Source organism: Amblyomma maculatum, chromosome 2, assembly GCF_055883805.1.
Source record: "Amblyomma maculatum isolate TAMU_Amacu chromosome 2, ASM5588380v1, whole genome shotgun sequence".
In the NCBI taxonomy this organism is placed as follows: Eukaryota; Metazoa; Arthropoda; class Arachnida; order Ixodida; family Ixodidae; genus Amblyomma; species Amblyomma maculatum.
This window is the reverse complement of record NC_139345.1, coordinates 17,461,726-17,489,374: the sequence shown is the minus strand read 5'-3', so window position 1 is coordinate 17,489,374 and position 27,649 is coordinate 17,461,726. Positions and strand designations below refer to the sequence as shown.

At 46.8% G+C, this 27,649-nt stretch overlaps 1 protein-coding gene across 1 annotated transcript in view; it reads right to left on the bottom strand.

Moving 5' to 3' along the window:
- Positions 1–1,836: 1,836 nt before the first annotated feature.
- The window catches only part of LOC146198065 (arylsulfatase I-like), a 34,446-nt gene continuing 8,633 nt past the window's right edge, over positions 1,837–27,649 (bottom strand). Inside the window, exons 5-10 of the mRNA XM_084591845.1 lie at positions 25,268–25,378; positions 10,278–10,403; positions 10,008–10,134; positions 7,936–8,229; positions 5,227–5,669; positions 1,837–2,180 (exon numbers count right to left, since the gene is read on the bottom strand). Coding sequence (XP_084447971.1) covers positions 2,046–2,180; positions 5,227–5,669; positions 7,936–8,229; positions 10,008–10,134; positions 10,278–10,403; positions 25,268–25,378 — 1,236 coding nt within the window. The 3' untranslated portion in view covers positions 1,837–2,045. The remainder of the gene's footprint in view (positions 2,181–5,226; positions 5,670–7,935; positions 8,230–10,007; positions 10,135–10,277; positions 10,404–25,267; positions 25,379–27,649) is intronic.

Here is a 27,649-nt window from a genome sequence, read left to right as displayed (position 1 = left end):
TTTAGTGGTAAGACGCCCGACTACTGTGCCGGAGTTCCCGGGTTCGAACCCGACCTCGGCGGCTGCGTTTCGATGGAGGCGAAACGAAGAGGCGTCCGTGTGCGGTGCGATGTCAGCGCACGTTAATGATCCCCAGGTGGTCGAATTACTCCGTAGCCCTCGACTACGACTCCTCTTTCTCTGTTTCCACTTTCATTCCCACCCTCTTCCCTTCTCTTATGACGCGGTTGAGGTGTCCACAGAAAACAAGTGAGACAGTTACCGCGTCTTTCTCTTCCTATAAATCAATCAGTATTTTAACAAAAAAGGGCTGACAACCACCCCGTTACCGTTGACCACACAAGTTGTATAAAAAATCGCGCCGTAATTTTATCATTGTACTTTTTTTTGCCCCCTTTCTTGGAATGCGGCGACGGCGAGAACGCGGCAGAAGGAGGAGAGCAACAACCGCGCGCGCGCGCACGTAAACACGCGCTGGAATGCAGCAGTTTTGCCGAAAGGGCGCTGACGCACAGAGCGGCGCAGCGGCCTTGGCTCAAGTTGTCTCCCCTATTAGACGGACATGAATGACAAGGCTAGAAGCTCTAAATCCTGGATTGAAATACACCGAGTGGGACATCACTTTTCGAGAACATAATGTGGGCTTAATCGTGGCACGGTACAAACAAGGAACCGATGACAAGGTATTGAATGCACTACGGAGCGTCTCCTTTCAGATGCCGCCTGTTATTTATGAAAGGAAGCCTCTCTGAACATAGGAATGGTTTATTCGCTGCTATTGGCCTTTGGAGGAAGGACGCAACCGGCGCATAGGACAGCAGAGCACGCAAACACACTACCATTCCCTTAGGGTTGTATGTACGGAGGGGCAGGTCCATATATGTCGCACGCCGATTTTGTATCGTCGCAAGATGTGGCAGGGCGGAGATCACTATATGTTGAACATCACATTAACGTGGACCATGCTTCAGGTAACACACTGTGGGCGCCCACGACCTTCAAGGACGTTGAAGCCATGGCGATGGCTCATGATTTGGCTTAGATCAGCAGTGCAGAGCGATGCCTTGCTTTGACCTTCTCTTGGAAGTACCCATAATTGCTATTAAAGGTTACAAGTAATACAGTTTCTCAAAAAACGAGGTCAGCCAGGAAGGACCGTCATCCGCCTTGACGACGGCAGAACGTAGCACCATAGTCGCCGGGACACTATTAACCTGCGCTGCCCTTTATAAATGGGGCCAAAGGTGGCACTAATGAATGGAGGCTTTTGTATAAGGTGAGGGCGCCGTTATGGATGCTTCAATTTGGACTGCGACTATGGTTGCAGCAAAATTGTTGCTCATGCCGCCTGTTAATTACAGTAAATTTGAAGTGATTTCATTAGTCAATGCATAGTTGTTCAAAGCAGCAGCTAGGATCGCAGCCTAAGGTACAAGCAGCAAGAAACAGGCTACACCAATACCGCCATGTCTGCTGTATGTTGGTCGTGATGCAGTGCGGCGAAAAAGGACGTCTCAGCCTGCTCACGACTCACGAGTGGTAAATTTCTTAATAACTTCGAATGAGGCGAATACGACCCAGATTCATGTCTTTTTATGTTAGTATCTAGTTATATGTGTAGTAAAAGTACGTTGTCGGCCATGTAAATAACATACTATGTTGATATACTAACTTACTGCGTTGGTTCTTAATGTCGCCTCTGTTTTCATAACAAAGGGGAATATTTACATGTTTTATTCCAGTTACGAGTTTACACCTATAGCAGCACCAGTGTCTTCCTGTGCATATATAGCAGGTGAATGTGGAAATAAAGAAGACTTGTTTTGTTTACTCGGTCAGTTTTTATTCGTCGGCTGCACACGTCGCTGCTATATATTTTAAGCCTTCTTGTATAGTTCCCCTCTCACGTCTACTTGTTCAGTTAACACAGCGTTATATTCTGCAGTTATGTACACATGCATACTATAGGGTTGTATGCCGGACGCTGTAATGAATATGTATATTTGCGGTCCTAGTAATGTGTTTCATCACAATGGCAATATATACTATGATGCCTTCACCCACGGCGCCCAAGTCCCGTTGTGGTTTTCAGGAAAGCTTGCAGGAACAATCCCTTTGTTTCGCATGGGTACGGCGACTGCACGGTATGCGTCTATGCGCTTTGACAAGGCAGACACAACCTGTGAAGAGAAAATAGCAGAGCGCTGTGAACAAGCACCACATTGGACACAATAATTAGAAGCCGTGGCAGCACTCCTATATAAGGCGATTGTTACTCGATCGACCGTGTTTACGGTCGGCGCATATTTAAAGTGAAGTACAAATTGTTCATGCATCGAAACGTTAATCGGTTCGCTGAAAAATTCTCGATTGTGCCAAACGTGCTCAATCCAAAGGCACGGATTTAACATTTAGCTCTAAAGAAAGGGCATTACTCAACTGGAAATGACTCAGGTTGTAACTCTTGTGAAGCACGCCGTAGTGGAGGGCTGCAACCCAATAATTTAAACCTCGTGGAGCTCTTCATCCCTCGATCATATAGCACAGCATATGGCAGATTTTGTATTTTTCCTCATCGAAGCAGGGCCAACGCGGCCGCTATAGAACGAGCTATACCTTGGATCAAAGGCCTTGCTACACGTGTAACGGAGCACTGAGGACGGCTCTTTCCAGTTACCTTCAGGATATATAATTGATTTTGTGGACTCTGCATGGACGCATTTACGCTCTCGAGAACGCACAAGACGCTTGTTTATATTTTTTTTTTTTTTTGAGCGAGAAACATGTGTATAATTATCGTGCCGCCAGCAGACTGAACATTCTGACGCGAAAGCGCCGGTGTCTGCATACTGAAGTGAACGGCCGTGTGAAGCAGACTCTGGAATCCGCGATATAAACTTTTGCCGGTGGATTGTAAGCGGACGATAGATATAATTGTATAAGTCTTTTTCAGAAAGAAAGGGACAGAATTCTACTTTGCGTGGGCAGACTACTAACCTATAGCTAAATATCTTTATCCCGGTCGAGCATTTCTGCCGCCTGGGCTTTTGATAGCTGCTTCGAAAGATTTATTAATTTTCGATTTACATTTCGGCTGGAGCAGATTCCCTGTGTGCTATTCGCTTACAGAAGCGCACAAGACTCTGTTTTTACCGCTGAATAAGAAATAACTGGCATTAGTCAATACAGAGCTTCTTCTACGCTCGGCCTCCAGCATACACATGTTACTGTTGACGCATAGCTACTCTGCAAACCATCACAGCAGCTATGCTTCCGATGCCATATCACGCGCCGACGCCGCCCGCAAAATTGCTCTGGGTTGTCTAAGGGCTTCCCAGATGGCTCCAAAACATCGTTCTGATATTCACCATCGAGATGTACGCTATTCCTCTGACTCCTTCGTCCTCTTATGGCGCCCGGCTCTCCCTGCGGGCCTGTGCGAGAAACTCATGCCCCGTTACGTGGGTCCCTACCGCTTCTTAGAGCAACTTAGTGACGTGACCTACAAGGTCGCAATTTAAGAAGGTCGAAATTTCCGGAGTCCTGCACTACGGCGTCTCTCATAGCCTGAGTCGCTTTGGAACGTTATACCCCACAAACCACACGCAGCCATACAAGATCGCGCCCCTGTCTCTCACGCCAGACTCTACTGCACCACCTACACAAACTGTTTACGTCGCTCGTCTTAAACCCTGTTATTCCCGGCCATCGCTTTAGCAGGCACCGGTACCGTGCTTGCCCCGCGCGAGGGGGGGGGGGGGGGGGGGGGGTAGCTTTACGGTGTGTCGCCGAGATGTCTAAAGACGACGAGGATGTTTTGTGTGCTGAGTCGAATGACGACGACACTGAAGTTTAAGCTGTTGTGCTCGGGTGTTCCGGAGGTCTTCCTGATATTGAACTGAGAGTCTTACCGCTCAGGAACGCCCCGTAACAGCATTGCGTCTTAACTTATATTAAGTTATTCTACATCATTATTTAACAAACGGCATCTATGTTGCCGCGAAACATTCAAATCTTTATTTCTTGTTCTTTGACAGCCGCCAGCATGCGGCCTTATTACCGGGATTGTAGCACATGGAACGATTTGCTTGTTCAGGGTCATTTTCATGAGACGCGACTTTAATCACTTTCTTTGTCGCGCTACATGCATCGAGATGTATCTCGGATGATTTCAGGCACTCGCGTCAGTATACAAAATGTTCCAGGTTGTTATGGTCATCTTTTGCGTCTTTATCTAGTAACCACTTCGGAGATATTAAATTCAGCCCTGAGGAGTGTAACTGGGTTGCAGTTCGACAACCAACATGCACGCCCGCTATTATCGTCGCTGCCGAGTTGCTTAGTTCTTTGGCGGCGCAAGTCAGCCCAATAAATAGCGCATTTAGGTGCAATTTCAGTCTCCTCGTCAGTTGTCTTCGACCTTGTCCCCACCACGTGACATTTGGAGGAGGGGCTGGGTGTTCATCACCTCCTCAATGCATCTCCAATTTTATGCATAAAAATGGGCAATGTGTGTAGGTTAACTCAACGAGATTTCATATACACATGTTCAATGCCCGATATTTGGAACCGTAAATCTGATTGAAAAATTCAAGACGGAACTCAAGACGGAACTCACTTGTGATATTGACGATTTTGACCTGGCAACACAATAGTGCCACTTAAAATAAACTAAGAGTTTGTTTAGCTAACTTTGTGTAATAATTAAGCTGTGTAATGTACATAATGTCCGCCTTCCTGAGGATCATGTTATGCCACACGGTGCTGTGGATGTTGTAATAAATAAATAAATAAATAAATAAATAAATAAATAAATAAATAAATAAATAAATAAATAAATAAATAAATAAATAAGTAAATAAATAAATAAATAAATAAATAAATAAATAAATAAATAAATAAATAAATAAATAAATAAATAAATAAATAAATAAATAAATAAATAAATACTAAGATATGTCACATATCTTTTCAAATGAAAATTTTTAAACTGCAAAAAGGCTCTTCCGGGGCAATGTTTGCATATTTATGCAGGAAGGGTATCGATCAGTGCGCATAAAAAAAAGGCCACTCTAACGCTTTGGAGATTCCCTAAACTGGGGGGCACGGATGGACAAAAAATTAGGCCTATAAAACTAATATTCACCCGATATTTAGCAATATCGTATAGAGAATTGACATAAGGTGATATGCGGCACATCATCATAACGTGCTTTGGGCACTAACCTTCGGGAGTGAGTCGGCCAGATTGTTCAGCTCGCACGGGTCTTTGACGATATCGAATAGGAACACACCATCATTCGGAGAAAAGTTTTCCCTTGTCCTATGACCGCAATTTAGGGTTGCTCGATGTCTCCACCCTCTCGGAAACCTCAAGCGGTCAATCTTGTACATGTCCCTGAGCACAGCTGCTGCTGTTGACTGGGCAAGCAGCTGGTCGACATCGTTGTAAGGGCGACGACCTCCAGCAGTTGGGTATCGGGCATTGTTTCTTGCCGTCTTGTCCAGGACTAACTTATACCTCGAGCTACGAATCGCGGCCACCGATGACTCCGCATCCAAGGAGTTGATGTTGTAAAGCATCTCCGTGCGGGGTGATGACGCTCCAGTTGACAGGGCGTGCCACATGTCCAGTCCATCCACGTCTCCCAGGCTTTCCACATCACCACCTGAAAGCAGAGGTTTATAATATAAAAGGCGACAAAAAATATCCAGCTAGTTCATTGTTTTAATTATGAGATAACATTGCGCTTTTCCTTTCAAACTGGCGTGACAGAATCTGTAAAGTGAAAAATTGACAATGATAAAGTAAATACTAAATGACAATTATATCTAGAATAAAATTTGATATTTACTAGTCTTTTGACAGATTTCAAAATTATCGTTAGGTAATGGACGAAAGTTATGGCTCCGTGCGCTCCACAAAGCTTTAGAGTTAGGGGACGGATAGAGGGAATTTGGTAATTGTTGGGCGACGATGCACTCACGCGAAATGATGCGATGAAAAGGCACGGGTGAGGAAATCACTCTGAACATGCGCGCGGCCGCCGCACTATTCCCATGTTCCCCTAACCGATAGGGTTAGGGGAACATGGGTCTCTATAATCTAAAGCTGCCTATTTTTAGGAATGGTGTTGTGAGTTGCTCAGGTCGCCCCATAGGCAGCTAAATAGTGCCGGGGCATCTTCGCAATGTAGTAAGGTAAGTTTAATTTTCTCTAATCATAGATGTGTCGTTTTGATCAAGTGTGTAGTCAGCAGAACATTGTCCAAATGCATATTGATGCCAATACTTGCACATGCCGTGAAATGTTATGGAAAATTGTGCCACAAAATTACGGCCTTTTTTTTCGTAGAGACTTCGTAATATAACGCAGCCAATCATTGCAGCAACTGCCCAAGAGGAGCTAGGAGAACTCTTGAACTGTCACAACGGCAGCAATGCATTAAAAATTCTAGGGGCACTTTGGATCCCTAAACAGCGATGAGGCAAAAACCACTACCGGGTGGTGGTCCGAAGCCCTCCACTGTGACACCTCTTTCTCTCTGTTTTCACTGCCACCTTTGTGATGACGCGATAGCGTAAGCTAACAGCCAACATATAAAGCCCCGCTTTAACCGAGCCGTATGAACTTGCTTACGTGGTCTAGGGATAACGTGAATGCAAGGATCTTGGCAGGCTGATTCTGATATCCTCTCCTATGTGAAAGGAGAGGCCCGAATTGGCAGCTCCTCCAAAACGTAATGACAGGAAGGCCTACGTCCAGTTAGTGCTCGGCCATATCAACTGCCAGCTATCGCCTCTACGTAACGAATACGCAACGGACAGACGGACGCGATCTGCGAGCATGAGCCATTAAAGGCTAACGTCTTAAAACCTTTAGCTTTATGTTACAGTGGCTCGTTATTTTATCCAAACTCATCAGCACACAAAAGACACGGACATGACGATGTTGAACACGATATGCTGAAGCATAGGCCTTGAGGGTTCCTTTCTGTATATTTCGTAGGGTCAGCAGTCCTCATGCCTATAAAGACGGAAATGAGCAGTGTTAAAAAAAATGGCGAAAATGTATCATTTTTCAGAAAATTAGCTCTATCCCAAATGTTTCCGTGCGGATCTGAAATGGAGGAATGTCGGGAGAATGCCCAGTGCTTAGTCTCTTGCCTACTGCAGCTTTTTTCTCTGAGCGTCAGGTCTTACTCTAATAGAAGAAAATGGGCCCGTCTCATAGGTTCCTACCTCTGGCAGCCGTTGTCATGCAATCCATTCGACGCAAGTGAGGAGATACCAGAAAAAAATAGCTGGGGTTTAGCTTTAGTTAAACCCGGTAGGTTGCGCAAGCAAAGCCGGCGTAGCTTCTCTTTATGTTCCTTCTTCTTCTTCTTCTTCTTCTTCTTCTTCTTCTTCTTCTTCTTCTTCTTCTTCTTCTTCTTCTTCTTCTTCTTCTTCTTCTTCTTCTTCTTCTTTTTTGGCGCGGCGTGGCTACCGACCGGGTTTACGCGACCGGCTGAAACCTGGCGTAGTGTTGCTTACGCAATGGAAACCGGGGAAGATATCCTGGGAAACGGGCTCACATTATACCATAACTAGATTAACAACGTCTGCTGGGACAGAACGGTCTCTCCTGTTGACTTCTATGTAATTCAGTCCTGTGCTAGCTGTGGCCGCCTTATTCTTGCTAGCTTCCTAACATGGTTTGCCCGACAGGCTTTGCAGCCCTCTGTCACTCAGTCTCAGGAGCCGTCGGCTACCTTAGGATTGTACTGCACTATACCTGCCAGTGCTTATTACTTCTTCATTTCAATCAAAACAGCATGCACTATGGTTTATTCTCCGACCCACGCTGGTTCTTTGTTTCACGTGAGGCCATATCTATATTTTACCGCTCAAGGTTTGCGTTGCGAATGAATGAAAGGAACTTGCGGCACCAACCGGCTAACTTGTAGAGTGTGGTGAACCAGTCGGTGAAGTGCATGGGATGGTGAAAAACCCTCCGTCTTTTGGCAAGAAGTGGGCTCCAGACGAAAGCTGGCACCCTGGTGGAGCCCTCCCACACCGAAGATTTCGTACCGCGCAGTGGCCAGTTGAAGCTGCGGCTCGAGTAGTCACCGAACGGCGTGCCGCCGTTGTCGCTGCTGAAGATGACGATGGTGTTGTCTAACATGCTAGATTCGCTGAGCGTTTGAAACACCTCGCCAATAGACTGGTCCATGGCGTCCACCATACCTGCAAGGGAGACAGACAAGGCGCGTGGTGAGCGTAACGACCGGATGCATTAATTGGGGCCACTTGTCAGAAGTACGTGTTACATACATACATACATACATACATACATACATACATACATACATACATACATACATACATACATACATACATACATACATACATACATACATACATACATACATACATACATACATACATACATACATACATACATACATACATTCAGTTCAGTTCAGTTCAGGCGTTCAGTCGTGTCCGACTCTTCGTGACCCTATGGACCATGTCACGCCACGCTTTCCGGTCTCTCACTATCTTCTTAACATCACATAGCTTCATCTGCAATGCCTCGAGAATGCCATCTAACCATCGCGTTCGCTGCCTACCCCTTCTCCGGCGACCCTCAACCTTTCCCAACATCAAATCTTTCTCCAGCGACTCCTCTCTTCTCATCATACATACATACATACATACATATACATACATGCATGCATGCATACATACATACATACATACATACATACATACATATATACATACATACATACATACATACATACATACATACATACATACATACATACATACATACATACATACATACATACATACATACATACATACATACATACATACATACATACATACATACATACATATGGTGCAGGAACTTTCACTCTAATTATATGCACTGCAACTGATTGGCTTTTTCGGGTTCTCAATATCACTGACGAAAACTGTCGCTCATAAGGGATTGGTGCAGGTTTCAGTGATGCTGCAAGAGGATGCGTGCTTAAGCATCAAATGACTTGAATGCGTATTCATGCTACTGGGGATTCCGTTTATCGCTTCGCATTCTTTCTGTTCCTGTCCTTGTTCTGCCTTTATTGTGGTCCGGGAAGTTTGTGGATGCGGGGGCAATGGCTCTTGAAGCGCCATGGTTGGCTTAAAAAATCTATGCATGCGTTTTCTAGCGCTGATGGCCTCGCCGAAGTAGCTTTGGGCGTGGAATCCTCTAATGCGACGTGATGATGCAATCGGATTGCTTCATTGTGTTTGCGCTGAAGGTCGAAGAAAGAACGATTCGCGAACTGTTTTCGAATCTGGTAAGGTTGGTCTAGATAAATTTTAGGATAGTTTCGGGGTGACAAGGGCAGCTGGAGGCGCAGAGAACGGGCGCAGTGCACAAGGCAGTTACATGAACGCGACTCAGCGCTCACTGCACCACAAGAAGAACAGAATACCAAGCTGGTCTTTTGTCTCGGAGGATGGACACCATCTAAGGGAAACTACCTTGGGTGCTAGGTTAATACACATATCACCTTAATAGGGAATTTTGTACGGAACCATGGAAAATCCGCCATTGCACAATTGTACTCTCTCAAATCCACTACTGACATTAGGTCACAGTTTACCAGGTTGAAGTTTGAAATTCGTGCCATTGACGATTGCTCACTGGCGTTCCTCGAACTGCCTGCTGCTAATAAAATTGAAGCATGGTTTGTATGGCTCCTGCAGATTGTAAAAATTGACAACAGCGTAGTTTCCAGGATATGTAGCGTCAGCGCAAATTTACAGCTCTAGTTTCGCTTATAACTATAGAAAATATGAAGCGCCCCGAGGTCGACACCAGACGTGGACGCCTGCATATTTAGTCCGAATCACCGTCCGCTAGTTGATTTTTCTAAAGAATCTGAGCTGTAGATGTACTTGTAAATAACATTTTATTCAGCAAGGCGTGCTAGCGCAATAAAAAGAAAACTATGAAGCTTACTAACCTGCAAAAATGGTCCTCTGTTCTTCGCCTATATAGGGAAACTTTTCAATGTTCTTCTGGGGCGCTTCAAGAGGAACAGCGCCTCCCGATCCGTGCGTTGCTTGGTAGGACACATACAAAAAGAGTGGCTGCCGATCGAAGAAAAAAAAAAAAAAAAAGAACAGCTCACATGCGTGCAATACATAACTACGAGCAAGGGCATGCTTATAAATAAGCACTTTTATTCTCCTCGGCGGGAAGAGAAACTCCCGACATGAGCCTGGCATCTTACCTTCTCCTTTTGTCTGTTGCGGATAAGGTACTGAGCTCTTTGGGTGTAAAGTGTCGTGGAATAAATTCCAGTGTCCTCCCAGCGAGGTTCCGTGTTCAACCAGAAGTCAAGGCCAGTGTGGTTTTCCTGTCCAGCAACACGAATTTCAGCGTAAGCAGCGAAGAGAAAAAAAAATGAACACTACTCAAATCTTGAACTACGCAAAACACACTATGCATATGCGTGAGTTCACAATCGCTTACTTACCGTATCGGCTTCGGAGCAGAGGTAAGTTATAGTTTCGGGGAGCCTAAGTGTCGTGACGCTGGGGCTACGTCGACCCGGCCTTCACTTGGTAGCGTGCAGAGACTCGGGGTTGAAGTAGGATTGAATCTTCGAAGTTGGTGAAATATGTACAAGCAGGTTTAATGGCACTTTGAGAAACTTATTTACAAGATTATTTACACGAAAAAGAAGGGTACATCAGCAAAATGACAAGCGTTAAGAGTTCATAGCGAGAAGCGACTGGATGAGCCGTTTACCCAGGGCCCAGAGCGACATTTCGTGCTCTGCAGCGTCCTTAAAACCCCCTATGTCCAGCCCCTCTCTGAAGATGCTGACCAACCAAATCCAGGGCACGCCCCTCAGATATCGGCATCCAATCGAACACATCACTGCACTGATGGTCTGAAGCACTGACTGGTCCGGCATTGTTTCGTTGGGCTTGATCACTTGTTGGCGGGAAAAGCTTGGGAACGGCGAGGAGAGGAGGTACATTTCTATTCTTCAGCAAAGAAACCACAGGCTGGTTCTGACAAGGGGTTTTACTTCTCAGAAACCCGAGTGCACGTGGCGCCGCATAGGGCTCCCAACATGGTTCCTTTTCGACAATTGCAAATCTTTCCTGCATTCCCGGGAAATCACTTAATGGCCGTATGAGTCATGCTCCTTTCTTGTCCTGCACGTCAGCGGACATGTCACTCTGTCGTCTCCTTTGGATAGGAGGCATTCATCACTGGAGGATAGCACTTCTCGACTGGAAGGGTGAACAAAAGAAAGAAAGCACTTCCTGCTATTTCCCGCAGGGGGACGTTTCTTTGTGTTTTTCCAGACGTTCTCTTGACAGGGTCAATTTGGCATTTGCAGGTTGTCCACAAAGCAAAACATGCTTACAAAACAGGATTCCTGGAAACAGGCTCACTTAGAGCCATTGGACCATCACCACATATTCACAAAACTTATCCATGCTGTCGTGACGCTGGGGCTACGTCGACCCGGCCTTCACTTGGTAGCGTGCAGAGACTCGGGGTTGAAGTAGGATTGAATCTTCGAAGTTGGTGAAATATGTACAAGCAGGTTTAATGGCACTTTGAGAAAACGTATTTACAAGAATATTTACATGAAGAAGAAGGGTACATCAGCAAAATGACAAGCGTTAAGAGTTCATAGCGAGAAGCGACTGGATGAGCCGTTTACCCAGGGCCCAGAGCGACATTTCGTGCTCTGCAGCGTCCTTAAAAACCCCCTATGTCCAGCCCCTCTCTGAAGATGCTGACCAACCAAATCCAGGGCACGCCCCTCAGGTATCGGCATCCAATCGAACACATCACTGCACTGATGGTCTGAAGCACTGACTGGTCCGGCATTCATTCGTTGGGCGTGATCACTTGTTGGCGGGAAAAGCTTGGGAACGGCGAGGAGAGGAGGTACATTTCTATTCTTCAGCAAAGAAACCACAGGCTGGTTCTGACAAGGGGTTTTACTTCTCAGAAACCCGAGTGCACGTGGCGCCGCATAGGGCTCCCAACATGGTCCCTTTTCGACAATTGCAAATCTTTCCTGCATTCCCGGGAAATCACTTAATGGCCGTATGAGTCATGCTCCTTTCTTGTCCTGCACGTCAGCGGACATGTCACTCTGTCGTCTCCTTTGGATAGGAGGCATTCATCACTGGAGGATAGCGCTTCTCGACTGGAAGGGTGAACAAAAGAAAGAAAGCACTTCCTGCTATTTCCCGCAGGGGGACGTTTCTTTGTGTTTTTCCAGACGTTCTCTTGACAGGGTCAATTTGGCATTTGCAGGTTGTCCACAAAGCAAAACATGCTTACAAAACAGGATTCCTGGAAACAGGCTCACTTAGAGCCATTGGACCATCACCACATATTCACAAAACTTATCCATGCCCACAGGCGAACAATAGAGCGCGCAATTGCGGATGCTTGGTCGTAACAGCCTCCTCCCCCGCCAGAAGAGTCTCGGAGGGCAGCAGTCCCAGCTGCTGCATGAAGAGACGACTTAATGGCCTGCACGTGAACGCTTGAAGCTCGCTGTTGCTTGTCGCGTTGTCTTGATTGTTGTAGGCCAAATTGCTCGAGCTGTCTGAAACTCAACCACATGTCGAAGCAAGCACTCGGCTCCCGTCTGAAGAGACCAGGTCAAAAGAAAACTGCCATTGTTGTTCGAGAAAAGCCCACTCTCAAGACGTTCAGGACCCACGTATTCCTAGAAAACCAAACGTGCTGCTTTACATAGTCACACATATACAAGCGCACGAAAAAAAAAAAACCTGATTATCAATTTGGATACATGGTGAGGAACATCTCGGACCGCTTAGAAAGAGCGGCTAAGCGCGTCCGCATTCCCATTTAACTTCCCCTTTTTGTATCTTATTTCAAAATTGTACTGCTGTAAAATCAAGCTCCACCTAAGAAGGCGACTGTTCTTCGATGTCGCAGTTTGCAGCCAAGCCAGGGGACAATGGTCCGTCTCTACGGTGAATTTGGCCCCTCCAAGATAGCACTGCAATTTTTGAATGGCCCATACAATGCAAGCGCATTCTTTCTCTGACGCGCAATAAGCCCTCTCTCTAGAACTCAGTTTTCTGCTCAAGTAGAGCACGGGGTGCTCATTACCGTCGTCATCTCTCTGGCAGAGAACAGCACCTAACCCTCGATCACTGGCATCACACTGGACCGTGAATTCTCGGCCATAGTCTGGAGCTCGCAATACCGGACGGCTAATCAGCACAGCCTTCAGGTTTACGAAGGAGGCTTCCTTTTGTTCGTCCCAGACTACATTTGTCGGTTCTGTCTTGCGGAGAGCGTCGGTCAGAGGGCTAGCCAAAGATGAATAGTTAGGGATGTAGTGATTGTAGTATCCCGTCAGACCCAGGAATGCTCGAATTTCCGTCTTCGTGCTCGGCCGCGGGTAGTCTGCTACCGCAGAAATCTTAATCTCGCTAGGTTTCCTGAAACCTTGACCTACATTGTGACCCAAGTAGTCCACGGTCGCCCTTGCCAGGCAACATTTCTCGGCCTTTACGGTTAGTCCAGCTTGACGCAAAAGGCTCAGTACAGCTCTTAGATGTACCATATGGTCCGCCCATGAGTCGGAAAAAACCGCAATGTCGTCTAAATAAGGCACCGCGAATGTTTCACACCCCTTTAAAACCCTATCCATGAGTCGGGAAAAACAAAATGGAGCATTTTTGAGCCCGAAACTCATCATTGTTGGCTGGTAGCTGCCCGTCGGAGTGACGAAAGCCGCGTATCTGCTGGCGCGTTCAGTGAGCGGTACTTGCCAGTATCCTCGAGTAAGGTCCAGCGTAGTCACATATGCCGCTCTACTGACCTGTTCTACTCTCTCCTCAATATTCGGAATTGGATACACTTGATCCCTGGTGAGAGAATTTAGCTTTCGGTAGTCTACCACAGGCCTAGGGTCTTTACCTGGAGCTTCTACTAAGATCATAGGCGAAGCATAATCGCTTTCCGAGGGTTTTATTACTCCCAATTCCAGCATGCGAGTTACTTCCCTATCCAGAATTTCTCTTTGCCTTGGAGAAAATCGGTAGCACCTTGATCGCACTGGCACGTCTGAAGTCAGCTCAATATCGTGCTCAGTAAAATCAGTTCTGCCTGGCCTGTCCACGAAGCAGGCCTCAAACTCTGTTATTATCTCGCCCAGATCGGACAGCTGGGATTTCTTTAGTTCTCCTCTCTGCTTTGTCTTTTTGAGAAGCTCCTGAGCGTTGCTTCCTTTTCCGCTGAGGCAAATCAAGTTATCCCCCATCTCCTCGGGAAGGTTTAACGTTAGATTTACCATGGTTTGCTCCATAGCTAAGTCCTCTCGGGTTCCACTTAAAAGTCTCGTGAGATTACTAGACACTGGCGGCAAGATGTTACTCTCAAGAACGTCCTCATTCCGCGTCTCATCAAGCTCACTTTCAAGTTGACTTATCTGAGATGCCTCGCTCTCAAACCTTTCTGACCCGCTATTTTCCGCATTTACCACTGTTTTAACTGCCGTTTCCTCCGCTGTTGATTTTTCTGAAATGAGCAGTGTAGCTAGTTCTCGCGCCTTTGAATGTGTTAAGGCTTGCACAACTCTGTCTCCGAAAAGGATGCCCCTCTTTCTCAGTAGCATGTCCGATTTGTTGGAAAACAAATACGGATAGCACTTAGGAAGCTTTCCTGAAACGGCAGCCTCGGTTGTTAACTCGCCGAAAGGGCCCTCGATGACCACGTTCGCGATTGGCAAGCACACACTCTGTTCCTCCACTACCTGGCGGATCCATGCACGCTGTCCTGTATAGTCGGAAGGCGACACATACGCCGGATGGACAACATCCATCGTTGCGGCCGAATCGCGCAGTACCTTGCAAGGCTTCCCGTTGACTACTAGGTCATGCAGGTAGGGTTCCAAAAGCTGCATATTTTCATCGCAGTCACTGACATACGAGAAAGCAAACTTTTCTTTCCGGCAGTTGACGGCAATGTGACCCTGCTCATTACACCTAAAGCATGTGAGCGGCTTCCTAGCCTCAAACTTTCTCTTTGTGTTCTGCGCGTTGGTCATTTCCCCACTTTTCTCACTGCCGTCCTTTCTAGGGCGTTTGCCTGAAGAAGCCTTCCTTTCTTCGTTTGCAAATCTAGCAAAGTGCCTTTTCTGACGGTTAATCACACTCAACTTGGGATTGCGGGGCCTATCCACTGCTGGGTTGCTGAATTGTCGGCGCGAAGCATACTCCTCAATAAGTTCGGCAGCTTCAGTTGCCGACTTAATTTCGCCTCGGTCCTGTAACCAATTTCTTTCTTTTTCTGGGAGGCAGTTATAAAACTGTTCCAAAAGAATTCGCTCGACTACAGCGTCCCTATCACTGTAGGAATCTGTGCTCTTTAGCCACTCGCCCAAATTGACTCTTAAATTGTACAGGAATTCAGGGTAACTCTCGTCCCTGGACTTAGTAGCGTTCCGAAAACGTTGTCTGAACGCCTCGGCGCTAAGCCTATACTTTCTCAGAAGGCAAGCTTTGACCTTCTCGTAGTTGTCCGCGTCCTCCTTGCTTAGCCGCGCGACAACCTCCGCTGCCTCGCAGGGCAGAACCGTCAATAATCTCTGAGACCACGTGTCTCGCTGGAAGGACAGTTTTTCGCAAGTTCGCTCAAAGTTAGCCAGATACAGACCGATATCCCCTGATATCACATATGGCTGCATGTACTTTGACATCTTGAAATCTGCCTCCTTGTTGAGACGAGGTACCGCTAGCTGGGGACAATCGCCCGACCTCTTGCTCAACTCTAGTTCTAATTTCCGGAGCTCAATTTCTAGCTCCAGCCTTTTTGCTTCTCTTTCAATTTCACGCTCTTTCTGCTGTCTGAGCTGTTCCTTTTTTTGACCGATGAGGTTCCATGCTTCACTGAGCTCCTCATCATCGGTTCCTAGATCAGTGATTGCCTTTATAATCAAGGGTTTTCGTGCCAAACCACTTGTATCAATTCCCAATTCCTCACACAATAGCAACAGGTCCGGTTTCTGCAGCTTTTGTAGGTCCATGATCGCTCCGAGTGTCGGCTACTTCCAAAACAACTGTGCAAACTACCAAACCTAAAGGCGTTTCCACACTCTTTTTACCAGTTCTAAAATCTAACCCTGTTCTAGAACCTGGTCCACATCAGAAGAAAAGCCAAGCACTCACCCACACATGCGATCGATGTTCCGAGCTGCTCTCTTGTTGGCCGATTGTTGCGCCTGCTTGTTGCTTGAGATGCCACCTCCGATCACCAGATGTTGTGGCTTGTAGATTCAGATCCCAACGCTGGGCACCAGTTGTCGGGGCTTTATCCCACCGCTGCCACCAGTTGTCGTGACGCTGGGGCTACGTCGACCCGGCCTTCACTTGGTAGCGTGCAGAGACTCGGGGTTGAAGTAGGATTGAATCTTCGAAGTTGGTGAAATATGTACAAGCAGGTTTAATGGCACTTTGAGAAAACGTATTTACAAGAATATTTACATGAAGAAGAAGGGTACATCAGCAAAATGACAAGCGTTAAGAGTTCATAGCGAGAAGCGACTGGATGAGCCGTTTACCCAGGGCCCAGAGCGACATTTCGTGCTCTGCAGCGTCCTTAAAAACCCCCTATGTCCAGCCCCTCTCTGAAGATGCTGACCAACCAAATCCAGGGCACGCCCCTCAGGTATCGGCATCCAATCGAACACATCACTGCACTGATGGTCTGAAGCACTGACTGGTCCGGCATTCATTCGTTGGGCGTGATCACTTGTTGGCGGGAAAAGCTTGGGAACGGCGAGGAGAGGAGGTACATTTCTATTCTTCAGCAAAGAAACCACAGGCTGGTTCTGACAAGGGGTTTTACTTCTCAGAAACCCGAGTGCACGTGGCGCCGCATAGGGCTCCCAACATGGTCCCTTTTCGACAATTGCAAATCTTTCCTGCATTCCCGGGAAATCACTTAATGGCCGTATGAGTCATGCTCCTTTCTTGTCCTGCACGTCAGCGGACATGTCACTCTGTCGTCTCCTTTGGATAGGAGGCATTCATCACTGGAGGATAGCGCTTCTCGACTGGAAGGGTGAACAAAAGAAAGAAAGCACTTCCTGCTATTTCCCGCAGGGGGACGTTTCTTTGTGTTTTTCCAGATGTTCTCTTGACAGGGTCAATTTGGCATTTGCAGGTTGTCCACAAAGCAAAACATGCTTACAAAACAGGATTCCTGGAAACAGGCTCACTTAGAGCCATTGGACCATCACCACATATTCACAAAACTTATCCATGCCCACAGGCGAACAATAGAGCGCGCAATTGCGGATGCTTGGTCGTAACAATGCCCACAGGCGAACAATAGAGCGCGCAATTGCGGATGCTTGGTCGTAACAGCCTCCTCCCCCGCCAGAAGAGTCTCGGAGGGCAGCAGTCCCAGCTGCTGCATGAAGAGACGACTTAATGGCCTGCACGTGAACGCTTGAAGCTCGCTGTTGCTTGTCGCGTTGTCTTGATTGTTGTAGGCCAAATTGCTCGAGCTGTCTGAAACTCAACCACATGTCGAAGCAAGCACTCGGCTCCCGTCTGAAGAGACCAGGTCAAAAGAAAACTGCCATTGTTGTTCGAGAAAAGCCCACTCTCAAGACGTTCAGGACCCACGTATTCCTAGAAAACCAAACGTGCTGCTTTACATAGTCACACATATACAAGCGCACGAAAAAAAAAAAACCTGATTATCAATTTGGATACATGGTGAGGAACATCTCGGACCGCTTAGAAAGAGCGGCTAAGCGCGTCCGCATTCCCATTTAACTTCCCCTTTTTGTATCTTATTTCAAAATTGTACTGCTGTAAAATCAAGCTCCACCTAAGAAGGCGACTGTTCTTTGATGTCGCAGTTTGCAGCCAAGCCAGGGGACAATGGTCCGTCTCTACGGTGAATTTGGCCCCTCCAAGATAACACTGCAATTTTTGAATGGCCCATACAATGCGAGCGCACTCTTTCTCTGACGCGCAATAAGCCCTTTCTCTAGAACTCAGTTTTCTGCTCAGGTAGAGCACGGGGTGCTCATTACCGTCGTCATCTCTCTGGCAGAGAACAGCACCTAGCCCTCGATCACTGGCATCACACTGGACCGTGAATTCTCGGCCATAGTCTGGAGCTCGCAATACCGGACGGCTAATCAGCACAGCCTTCAGGTTTACGAAGGAGGCTTCCTTTTGTTCGTCCCAGACTACATTTGTCGGTTCTGTCTTGCGGAGAGCGTCGGTCAGAGGGCTAGCCAAAGCTGAATAGTTAGGGATGTAGTGATTGTAGTACCCAGTCAGACCCAGGAATGCTCGAATTTCCGTCTTCGTGCTCGGCCGCGGGTAGTCTACTACCGCAGAAATCTTAATCTCGCTGGGTTTCCTGAAACCCTGACCTACATTGTGACCCAAGTAGTCCACGGTCGCCCTTGCCAGGCAACATTTCTCGGCCTTTACGGTTAGTCCAGCTTGACGCAAAAGGCTCAGTACAGCTCTTAGATGTACCATATGGTCCGCCCATGAGTCGGAAAAAACCGCAATGTCATCTAAATAAGGCACTGCGAATGTTTCACACCCCTTTAAAACCCTATCCATGAGTCGGGAAAAACAAAATGGAGCATTTTTGAGCCCGAAACTCATCATTGTTGGCTGGTAGCTGCCCGTCGGAGTGACGAAAGCCGCGTATCTGCTGGCGCGTTCAGTGAGCGGTACTTGCCAGTATCCTCGAGTAAGGTCCAGCGTAGTCACATATGCCGCTCTACTGACCTGTTCTACTCTCTCCTCAATATTCGGAATAGGATACACTTGATCCCTGGTGAGAGAATTTAGCTTTCGGTAGTCTACCACAGGCCTAGGGTCTTTACCTGGAGCTTCTACTAAGATCATAGGCGAAGCATAATCGCTTTCCGAGGGTTTTATTACTCCCAATTCCAGCATGCGGGTTACTTCCCTATCCAGAATTTCTCTTTGCCTTGGAGAAAATCGGTAGCACCTTGATCGCACTGGCACGTCTGAAGTCAGCTCAATATCGTGCTCAGTCAAATCAGTTCTGCCTGGCCTGTCCACGAAGCAGGCCTCAAACTCTGTTATTATCTCGCCCAGATCGGACAGCTGGGATTTCTTTAGTTCTCCTCTCTGCTCCGTCTTTTTGAGAAGCTCCTGAGCGTTGCTTCCTTTTCCGCTGAGGCAAATCAAGTTGTCCCCCATCTCCTCGGGAAGGTTTAACGTTAGATTTACCACGGCTTCCCTCTGCACATAAGGCTTCATAAGATTGCAATGATAAATGCGCACTTCTTTACGCCTACCGGGAATTTTCACTGCGTAGTTAGTGTTAGAAAGCTTTGCAACGACTTCAGCCGGTCCTTCCCACTGTACTTCGAGCTTATTTTGCCTTGAACTTCTCAGCAACATCACCTGGTCCCCGATACAAAACGTCCTTTGACGGGCTGTCTTATCATAGTACACCTTGGAACGAGCCTGGGCTGACTTTATGCTGGCCTCAACGAGTTCCTTAGTGTTATGTAAGCGATTCAAGAGGTTCAGAATGAATTCTACTACTGTTGGGTCTTCTCCGCGCCCCTCCCAGGCTTCGCGCACCATTCGCAAAGGTGAGCGCAGTGACCTTCCGTACACCAACTCGGCTGGGCTAAATCCAGTGGATTCGTGCGGCACTGACCGCAAAGCGAAAAGCGCTGCAGGCAGGCAGGTATCCCATTCGCGCTTGTTTTCATAGCACAGTCCCCTCAGGACTCGTTTGAGAACAGAGTGCCATCTTTCTACGCTGTTGCTCTGCGGATGATGGATCGAGCTATGCACTACCTTAATGCCGCATCGCTCGGGAAATGAGGTGGTGAGGACACTCGTGAAAACGCTACCCTGATCACTTTGGACCTCGGAAGGGAATCCAACTCGTGCAAACACTGACAGCAGCGAATCCACTACACTCTCGGACGTCACCTCGCGCAGCGGAACAGCCTCTGGAAACTTTGTGGCTGGGCATAACATAGTGAGGATATAACGGTACCCTGACTCTGTCACAGGAAGTGGCCCAACTACATCTATTACTAACCGGTGAAACGGCTCGGTAATGATTGGTACTAACACCATCGGAGCTTTCCACTTATCTTGCGCCTTTCCAACCCGCTGGCACGTGTCGCATGACCGTACAAAATTTTCCGTGTCCTTAAAACATCCAGGCCAATAGTATTCTTGCAACAGCCTCTGCTTTGTTTTCTTTATTCCAAGGTGACATGACCACGAGCTGCCATGGGAAAGTCGCAGTAAGTCTCCGCGATACTTTTGGGGAACGACTAATTGGTCCCGCTCTACTCCGCGCTTATCCTTGAATAAGCGATACAGCACTCCCTTTCTCATCTCGAAAGAAATATTGTTTGCTGTCTTAGTGGCGCGGTGGCGCTCCCTTATCTCCTGTATCTTGGGATCATTGGCTTGCTCTATAGCTAAGTCCTCTCGGGTTCCACTTAAAAGTCTCGTGAGATTACTAGACACTGGCGGCAAGAGGTTACTCTCAAGAACGTCCTCATTCCACGTCTCATCAAGCTCCCTTTCAAGTTGACATATCTGAGATGCCTCGCTCTCAAAGTTTTCTGACCTGCTATCTTCCGCATTTACCACTGTTTTAACTGCCGTTTCCTCCGCTGTGGATTTTTCTGGAATGAGCAGTGTAGCTAGTTCTCGCGCCTTTGAACGTGTTAAGGCTTGCACAACTCTGTCTCCGAAAAGGATGCCCCTCTTTCGCAGCAGCATGTCCGATTTGTTGGAGAACAAATACGGATAGCACTTAGGAAGCTTTCCTGAAACGGCAGCCTCGGTTGTTAATTCGCCGAAAGGGCCCTCGATGACCACGTTCGCGATCGGCAAGCACACACTCTGTTCCTCAACTACCTGTCGGATCCATGCACACTGTCCTGTATAGTCGGAAGGCGATACATACGCCGGATGGACAACATCCATCGTTGCGGCCGAATCGCGCAGTACCTTGCAAGGCTTCCCGTTGACTACTAGGTCATGCAGGTAGGGTTCTAAAAGCTGCATATTTTCATCGCAGTCCCTGACATACGAGAAAGCAATCTTTTCTTTCCGGCAGTTGACGGCAATGTGACCCTGCTCATTACACCTAAAGCATGTGAGCGGCTTCCTAGCCTCAAGCTTATTCTTTGTGTTCTGCACGTTGGTCACTTCCCCACTTTTCTCACTGCCGTCCTTTCTAGGGAATTTGCCTGAAGAAACCTTCATTTCTTCGTTTCCAACTCTAGCAAAGTGCCTTTCCTGACGGTTTTTCACACTGAACTTGGGATTGCGGGGCCTATCCACTGCTGGGTTGCTGAATTGTCGGCGCGAAGCATACTCCTCAATAAGTTCGGCAGCTTCAGTTGCCGACTTAATTTCGCCTCGGTCCTGTAACCAATTTCTTTCTTTTTCTGGGAGGCAGTTATAAAACTGCTCCAAAAGAATTCGCTCGACTACAGCGTCCCTATCACTGTAGGAATCTGTGCTCTTTAGCCACTCGCCCAAATTTACTCTTAAATTGTACAGGAATTCAGGGTAACTCTCGTCTCTGGACTTAGTAGCGTTCCGAAAACGTTGTCTGAACGCCTCGGCGCTAAGCCTATACTTTCTCAGAAGGCAGGCCTTGACCTTCTCGTAGTTGTCCGCGTCCTCTTTGCTTAGCCGCGCGACAACCTCCGCTGCCTCGCAGGGCAGAACCGTCAATAATCTCTGAGACCAAGTGTCTCGCTGGAAGGACAGTTTTTCGCAGGTTCGCTCAAAGTTAGCCAAATACAGACCGATATCCCCTGATATCACATATGGCTGCATGTACTTTGACATCTTGAAATCTGCCTCCTTGTTGAGACGAGGTACCGCTAGCTGGGGACAATCGCCCGACCTCTTGCTCAACTCTAGTTCTAATTTCCGGAGCTCAATTTCTAGCTCCAGCTTTTTTGCTTCTCTTTCAATTTCACGCTCTTTCTGCTGTCTGAGCTGTTCCTTTTTTTGACCGATGAGGTTCCATGCTTCACTGAGCTCCTCATCATCGGTTCCCAGATCAGTGATTGCCTTTATAATCAAGGGTTTTCGTGCCAAACCACTTGTATCAATTCCCAATTCCTCACACAATAGCAACAGGTCCGGTTTCTGCAGCTTTTGTAGGTCCATGATCGCTCCGAGTGTTGGCTACTTCCAAAACAACTGTGCAAACTACCAAACCTAAAGGCGTTTCAACACTTTTTACCAGTTCTAAAATCTAACCCTGTTCTAGAACCTGGTCCACATCAGAAGAAAAGCCAAGCACTCACCCACACATGCGATCGATGTTCCGAGCTGCTCTCTTGTTGGCCGATTGTTGCGCCTGCTTGTTGCTTGAGATGCCACCTCCGATCACAAGATGTGGCTTGTAGATTCTGATCCACCTCGAATCACCAGATGTTGTAGCTTGTAGATCCAGATCCCACCTCCAGTCATCAGATGTTGTGGCTTGTACATTCAGATCCCAACGCTGGTCACCAGTTGTTGTGGCTTGTAGATTCAGATCCCACCGCTGGTCACCAGTTGTTGTGGCTTGTAGATTCAGATCCCACCGCTGCCACCAGTTGTCGTGACGCTGGGGCTACGTCGACCCGGCCTTCACTTGGTAGCGTGCAGAGACTCGGGGTTGAAGTAGGATTGAATCTTCGAAGTTGGTGAAATATGTACAAGCAGGTTTAATGGCACTTTGAGAAACTTATTTACAAGATTATTTACACGAAAAAGAAGGGTACATCAGCAAAATGACAAGCGTTAAGAGTTCATAGCGAGAAGCGACTGGATGAGCCGTTTACCCAGGGCCCAGAGCGACATTTCGTGCTCTGCAGCGTCCTTAAAACCCCCTATGTCCAGCCCCTCTCTGAAGATGCTGACCAACCAAATCCAGGGCACGCCCCTCAGATATCGGCATCCAATCGAACACATCACTGCACTGATGGTCTGAAGCACTGACTGGTCCGGCATTGTTTCGTTGGGCTTGATCACTTGTTGGCGGGAAAAGCTTGGGAACGGCGAGGAGAGGAGGTACATTTCTATTCTTCAGCAAAGAAACCACAGGCTGGTTCTGACAAGGGGTTTTACTTCTCAGAAACCCGAGTGCACGTGGCGCCGCATAGGGCTCCCAACATGGTCCCTTTTCGACAATTGCAAATCTTTCCTGCATTCCCGGGAAATCACTTAATGGCCGTATGAGTCATGCTCCTTTCTTGTCCTGCACGTCAGCGGACATGTCACTCTGTCGTCTCCTTTGGATAGGAGGCATTCATCACTGGAGGATAGCACTTCTCGACTGGAAGGGTGAACAAAAGAAAGAAAGCACTTCCTGCTATTTCCCGCAGGGGGACGTTTCTTTGTGTTTTTCCAGACGTTCTCTTGACAGGGTCAATTTGGCATTTGCAGGTTGTCCACAAAGCAAAACATGCTTACAAAACAGGATTCCTGGAAACAGGCTCACTTAGAGCCATTGGACCATCACCACATATTCACAAAACTTATCCATGCCCACAGGCGAACAATAGAGCGCGCAATTGCGGATGCTTGGTCGTAACACTAAGATATCCCAAGATATCTGGGGAACCTAAGATATTTTAAATCTAAGCCCTCCATCCCTGCCCCATCGGTCGTTACGGTTGTGAAAAAAGGGGTACTTAGAATAGGGTAAATACGATAATTTGATATAGTCAAGCGTTAACCAAGATCAATGTCGGCTTCGTGCAGCCACTGGAGCGCGAGGTCTTTGATGCCTTGACGGTGCATCATTATGTCTTTGCCAATAGCTGCGACCAAATGCTACGTATCAGTAATAACGCCACTAAGTCATTCCAATTTATGTTATCCAGTCCTCTACAAAAATGGCATGGACTTTTCGAACACACCTCGGCCTAATGAAATACTACAAGGTACAGTGAGCCATGGCTTCTTCCCTGTCATTTCTGCTGCTTGATTTTCATCACTATGCATTGGAGCCAACAATGCCCAGCCGCTCATTTCAGCGAGGTCATTGCCCGCGCGGCCAGTGTTTGCGGCGATGTTGTCGCAAGGAGTTACAGTTTAGAGGTTACTAGCTGTTTGTGTGGGTTGCTTAATACAACTGCAGCTTCTGGAATCTACACCCTCCATTATTGCGAGGTGCTTTTTGCAGGCAGCCTACCATAGCGGTGTCGAAAAGTGCAGTCCTACCTTGTACGCTCTTTTGCTCTCTATTCAGCTACACATATATGCCCTGAGCATTGAGCTCCGCCTGTCAGACGTGCGGCCGAGCGTGTGTAGTGCATAATAGATATAATTCGTAGCTTTTGCCTCACGCAAGGTTTGAACCATGCTAAGAAACAACTTTTACTCTGTTAGCACTTTAAACATCTGCAAATTTTCCTGGCAACGCATATATGCAAGTTTCGGGGACGCCCTTGGAAACGATGTGATTGCGAGTGCCGTCACCTGAACTGAAGATGCCGCTGCGCGTAACGCAACAATTTGTTCCACAGCGTGTCGAGTAACGCTGTCCGGACAGGTTTGCTTTTTGTGGAAACAAAGGCTTTTCACATAATGGCTAAACATAACTGTCAGCCTAAGTCAGTGGTGTTTCTGCTGCGGCCCCTTATAGAGGATTGAAGGAGCACACAGCGGCCACACGGGCAAACTTCGGCAATCTCTGATAAAAAACGTGCACTTAAACTGAACCTAAATTTAACATTTGAACAACTTCGCTGAAGATAATGTAGTTAAAGCAATAGGGAACGACGACTGCAATTGTATTTGCGCTGCCCGCGCATATTGAATTTGAATAAATAAGGAGCACTGCTTCGACTTTATATGACACGAAACAAACGCTGTACGCGTTTTGTAGAAACAGGGTAAACCTTCCGTGAGACACCTGTTAAAACTATTATTATATGTTCAAAAGGACGGCAAGAAATTACTTTTTTGTGAGTCTCGAGTGCGCAAACAGTCTCGATCTCAAAATCAATAGCTTATATACATTTCTCGCAACTTACAGAGGAGTAGGAAGCAAAAACGCGCTGGTTACGCGGCGACACATTTGTATCAAAGGAATACAAATTCTTTATTTCATTTGCGATTTGTTGTACACAGACTACTGTGACTCAAGTAAAACATACATTCTCCGGTCTGTAGTGATAATCGGTACAATTTTACTCACGTAAGTGACGCTGTGATTGTAATAGTCTTCTTCTCCGTAGTGGAAACCGTAGAAACTGTCGAAGCCTCGAAATGTGGGCGTGAGGGTGTCCATGTAACCGCCGAGATGCCACTGTGATAAAATGAAACTTCGCTTAATTATGACTATAAGACGGAGAGCTAAACTGTATGCATACCACCTAGAAGATATCGACACGTTTTTTTTTTCTTTATGAGTGGAATATAAACCCAGATGGAGGTGAGCTTTTACGACATAAACAAAAGGTGGCGAGGGAAATAATTATTCTTCGAGCTCTAATAGAAACACCGTGACAATATTCATAACGTGATTCAGCTCAAATTCAAAATCAAGCAGAAATAATTGCTTGAAGCTCAGCAAATAGAGAAAGTACGAAATAATCTAACTAGCCCTACATGAAATACTGCTCCATTTGAAAATAAAAAAGGAGGAATTAAATCATACCAAGAAAGAAGCATTTATTTAGACCAAATTAAAGTAATGAAACCAGCAAATTGATAACACTGATATAGCGGTATGTGGTGAAGTGAAAGCTTATTTTCCGTGAAACTGCTGAATAAAGTATCAATGCAGTGATATTTTTGTGTTGTATCAGTCTTCGTGTCAAAGAGGGCATTACAATCTTTACGTGACTTGGGAGAGGATTTCCGAGATGGTATTGTGACACAACGCGGAACAAGGTCAGATCAGAAATGTGGCACCTCGTAATCGAAAGGGAAAGCTTAAAGGCTATCATGACGGGAGCTGTCTGAGCAGTACGATACAATGCTCCGATACTGAGCGCTTCTTCAATATTACAGAGAGGTTAAAAACCGAAATTTCTGTGAACGAGGAGTCTTATACTTGCGCTTTGTCGGCAACTACCTTAGCGTCTGATAGTATGGTGCTAACATTGATAAACGTAAGAACTGCTTGAAAATAAATGTCAGCCTGTACATACAAAGCGATGCTATGATCCGGAAGCGCAGAGGACTTTCAACGGCGAACAGCCTGAAGGATAACACTCATCTAACTGCCGAATGAGCTTTTTAAGTGGGAAACTAATAGGACCTCTATGGCGTTGAACACTACATTTTTTGCATACGAACTTGAGCAGTAAAACAAAAAGAAAAAACTTCAAGATAGCTTTGATGACGCGATATCATTGAACGTGTCCCTTCAGCAGCTTAGAATTGTCTTTGCATATCCCTTCACAGACATTTACCTTTTAATGGGCCTGGTTTTATGCCGCGAGCCTTCCAGCGATATAGCCTCCTATATTATACATGCCCTTGTCACAGGCGCCGAGACCGAATGATGCTGACCGTCGTTTTCAAGGCACGGTGGAAGAAATTAAGTCCTTCGTCGGCGCGCCCACGCTACGATGAGATAGTTGCCGCTATAGTGAGCGCCGCTTGTGGCAGCACGGGTTTACGAGGCTATGATCTCTGTCGGTTTGTTTGTGCTCCACAGTGAAGCGGCGGCGCGCCGATATTTCGATGCCGAATTAGCAATAAAATTCTGCAACAAATAAATATGATTTGGGTAAAACACGTTTTTGGGCAAGTTTTTGGACAAAGAGGGAGACGGCAAATAAAGTCTACGCTCAAGTCAACAATAGCCGCGCAGAAGTTCTTTTCCGCATTATACAGCATTACAGAAGTGTCACTGATGCCCGCTCACTGCATTGCATGCAAAGGTTGCGAGCCACAGCTCAGGCGCATTAAGATTCTGGGCAGGAGCAAATACAAAATAGCCCGTGATCTTTTAGAAGCGTACCACATGAAAGTAAAAAGCAACGATTGCGTCAGTGATACTTCTGTAATGCTTATAATGCGGAAAGTACCTACCCGGTTCTTGCTAACTCGTGCGCAGGCTTCATTTGCCTTCTACCTCCTCCCCCCCCCCCCCCCCCCCCCCCCTTTAAATGCAACGTGTTCACACTGCCTGTATAAGGACCTACTCATATGAACAAAATTGTTGATATTTGGCACTATTTCCATCTCTATCGTTTTCTTCCTGTGTTTCTTTTTTATATGTGCGCAACTCGTCGTTAACAACAAAGGTGGATAACATAGGCGGTTACGACGGAGCACGCCCTGAGCCTTCACGTCACTGAAGTCTACCTAAGGCAACCGATAGAAGGAACCCACAGAGAAAGATAAGAGAATGCTTTTGCGCCCCGCTTGAAACTGTCGGTAGAGAAAAACAATGATATGAAGGGGTATGAATACGCTTCAGCGCCCGTCACTGAAACGGCCAGAGAAAAACTCGAGAAAGGAAGGTAAGGGAACAGAAAGGTACGCGAGCGCTTCGACACCTTGAATAATCATCAGGTAAATACACTAAAATGAACGGGTACTTCTTGTCTTAAAATTTTAGAAA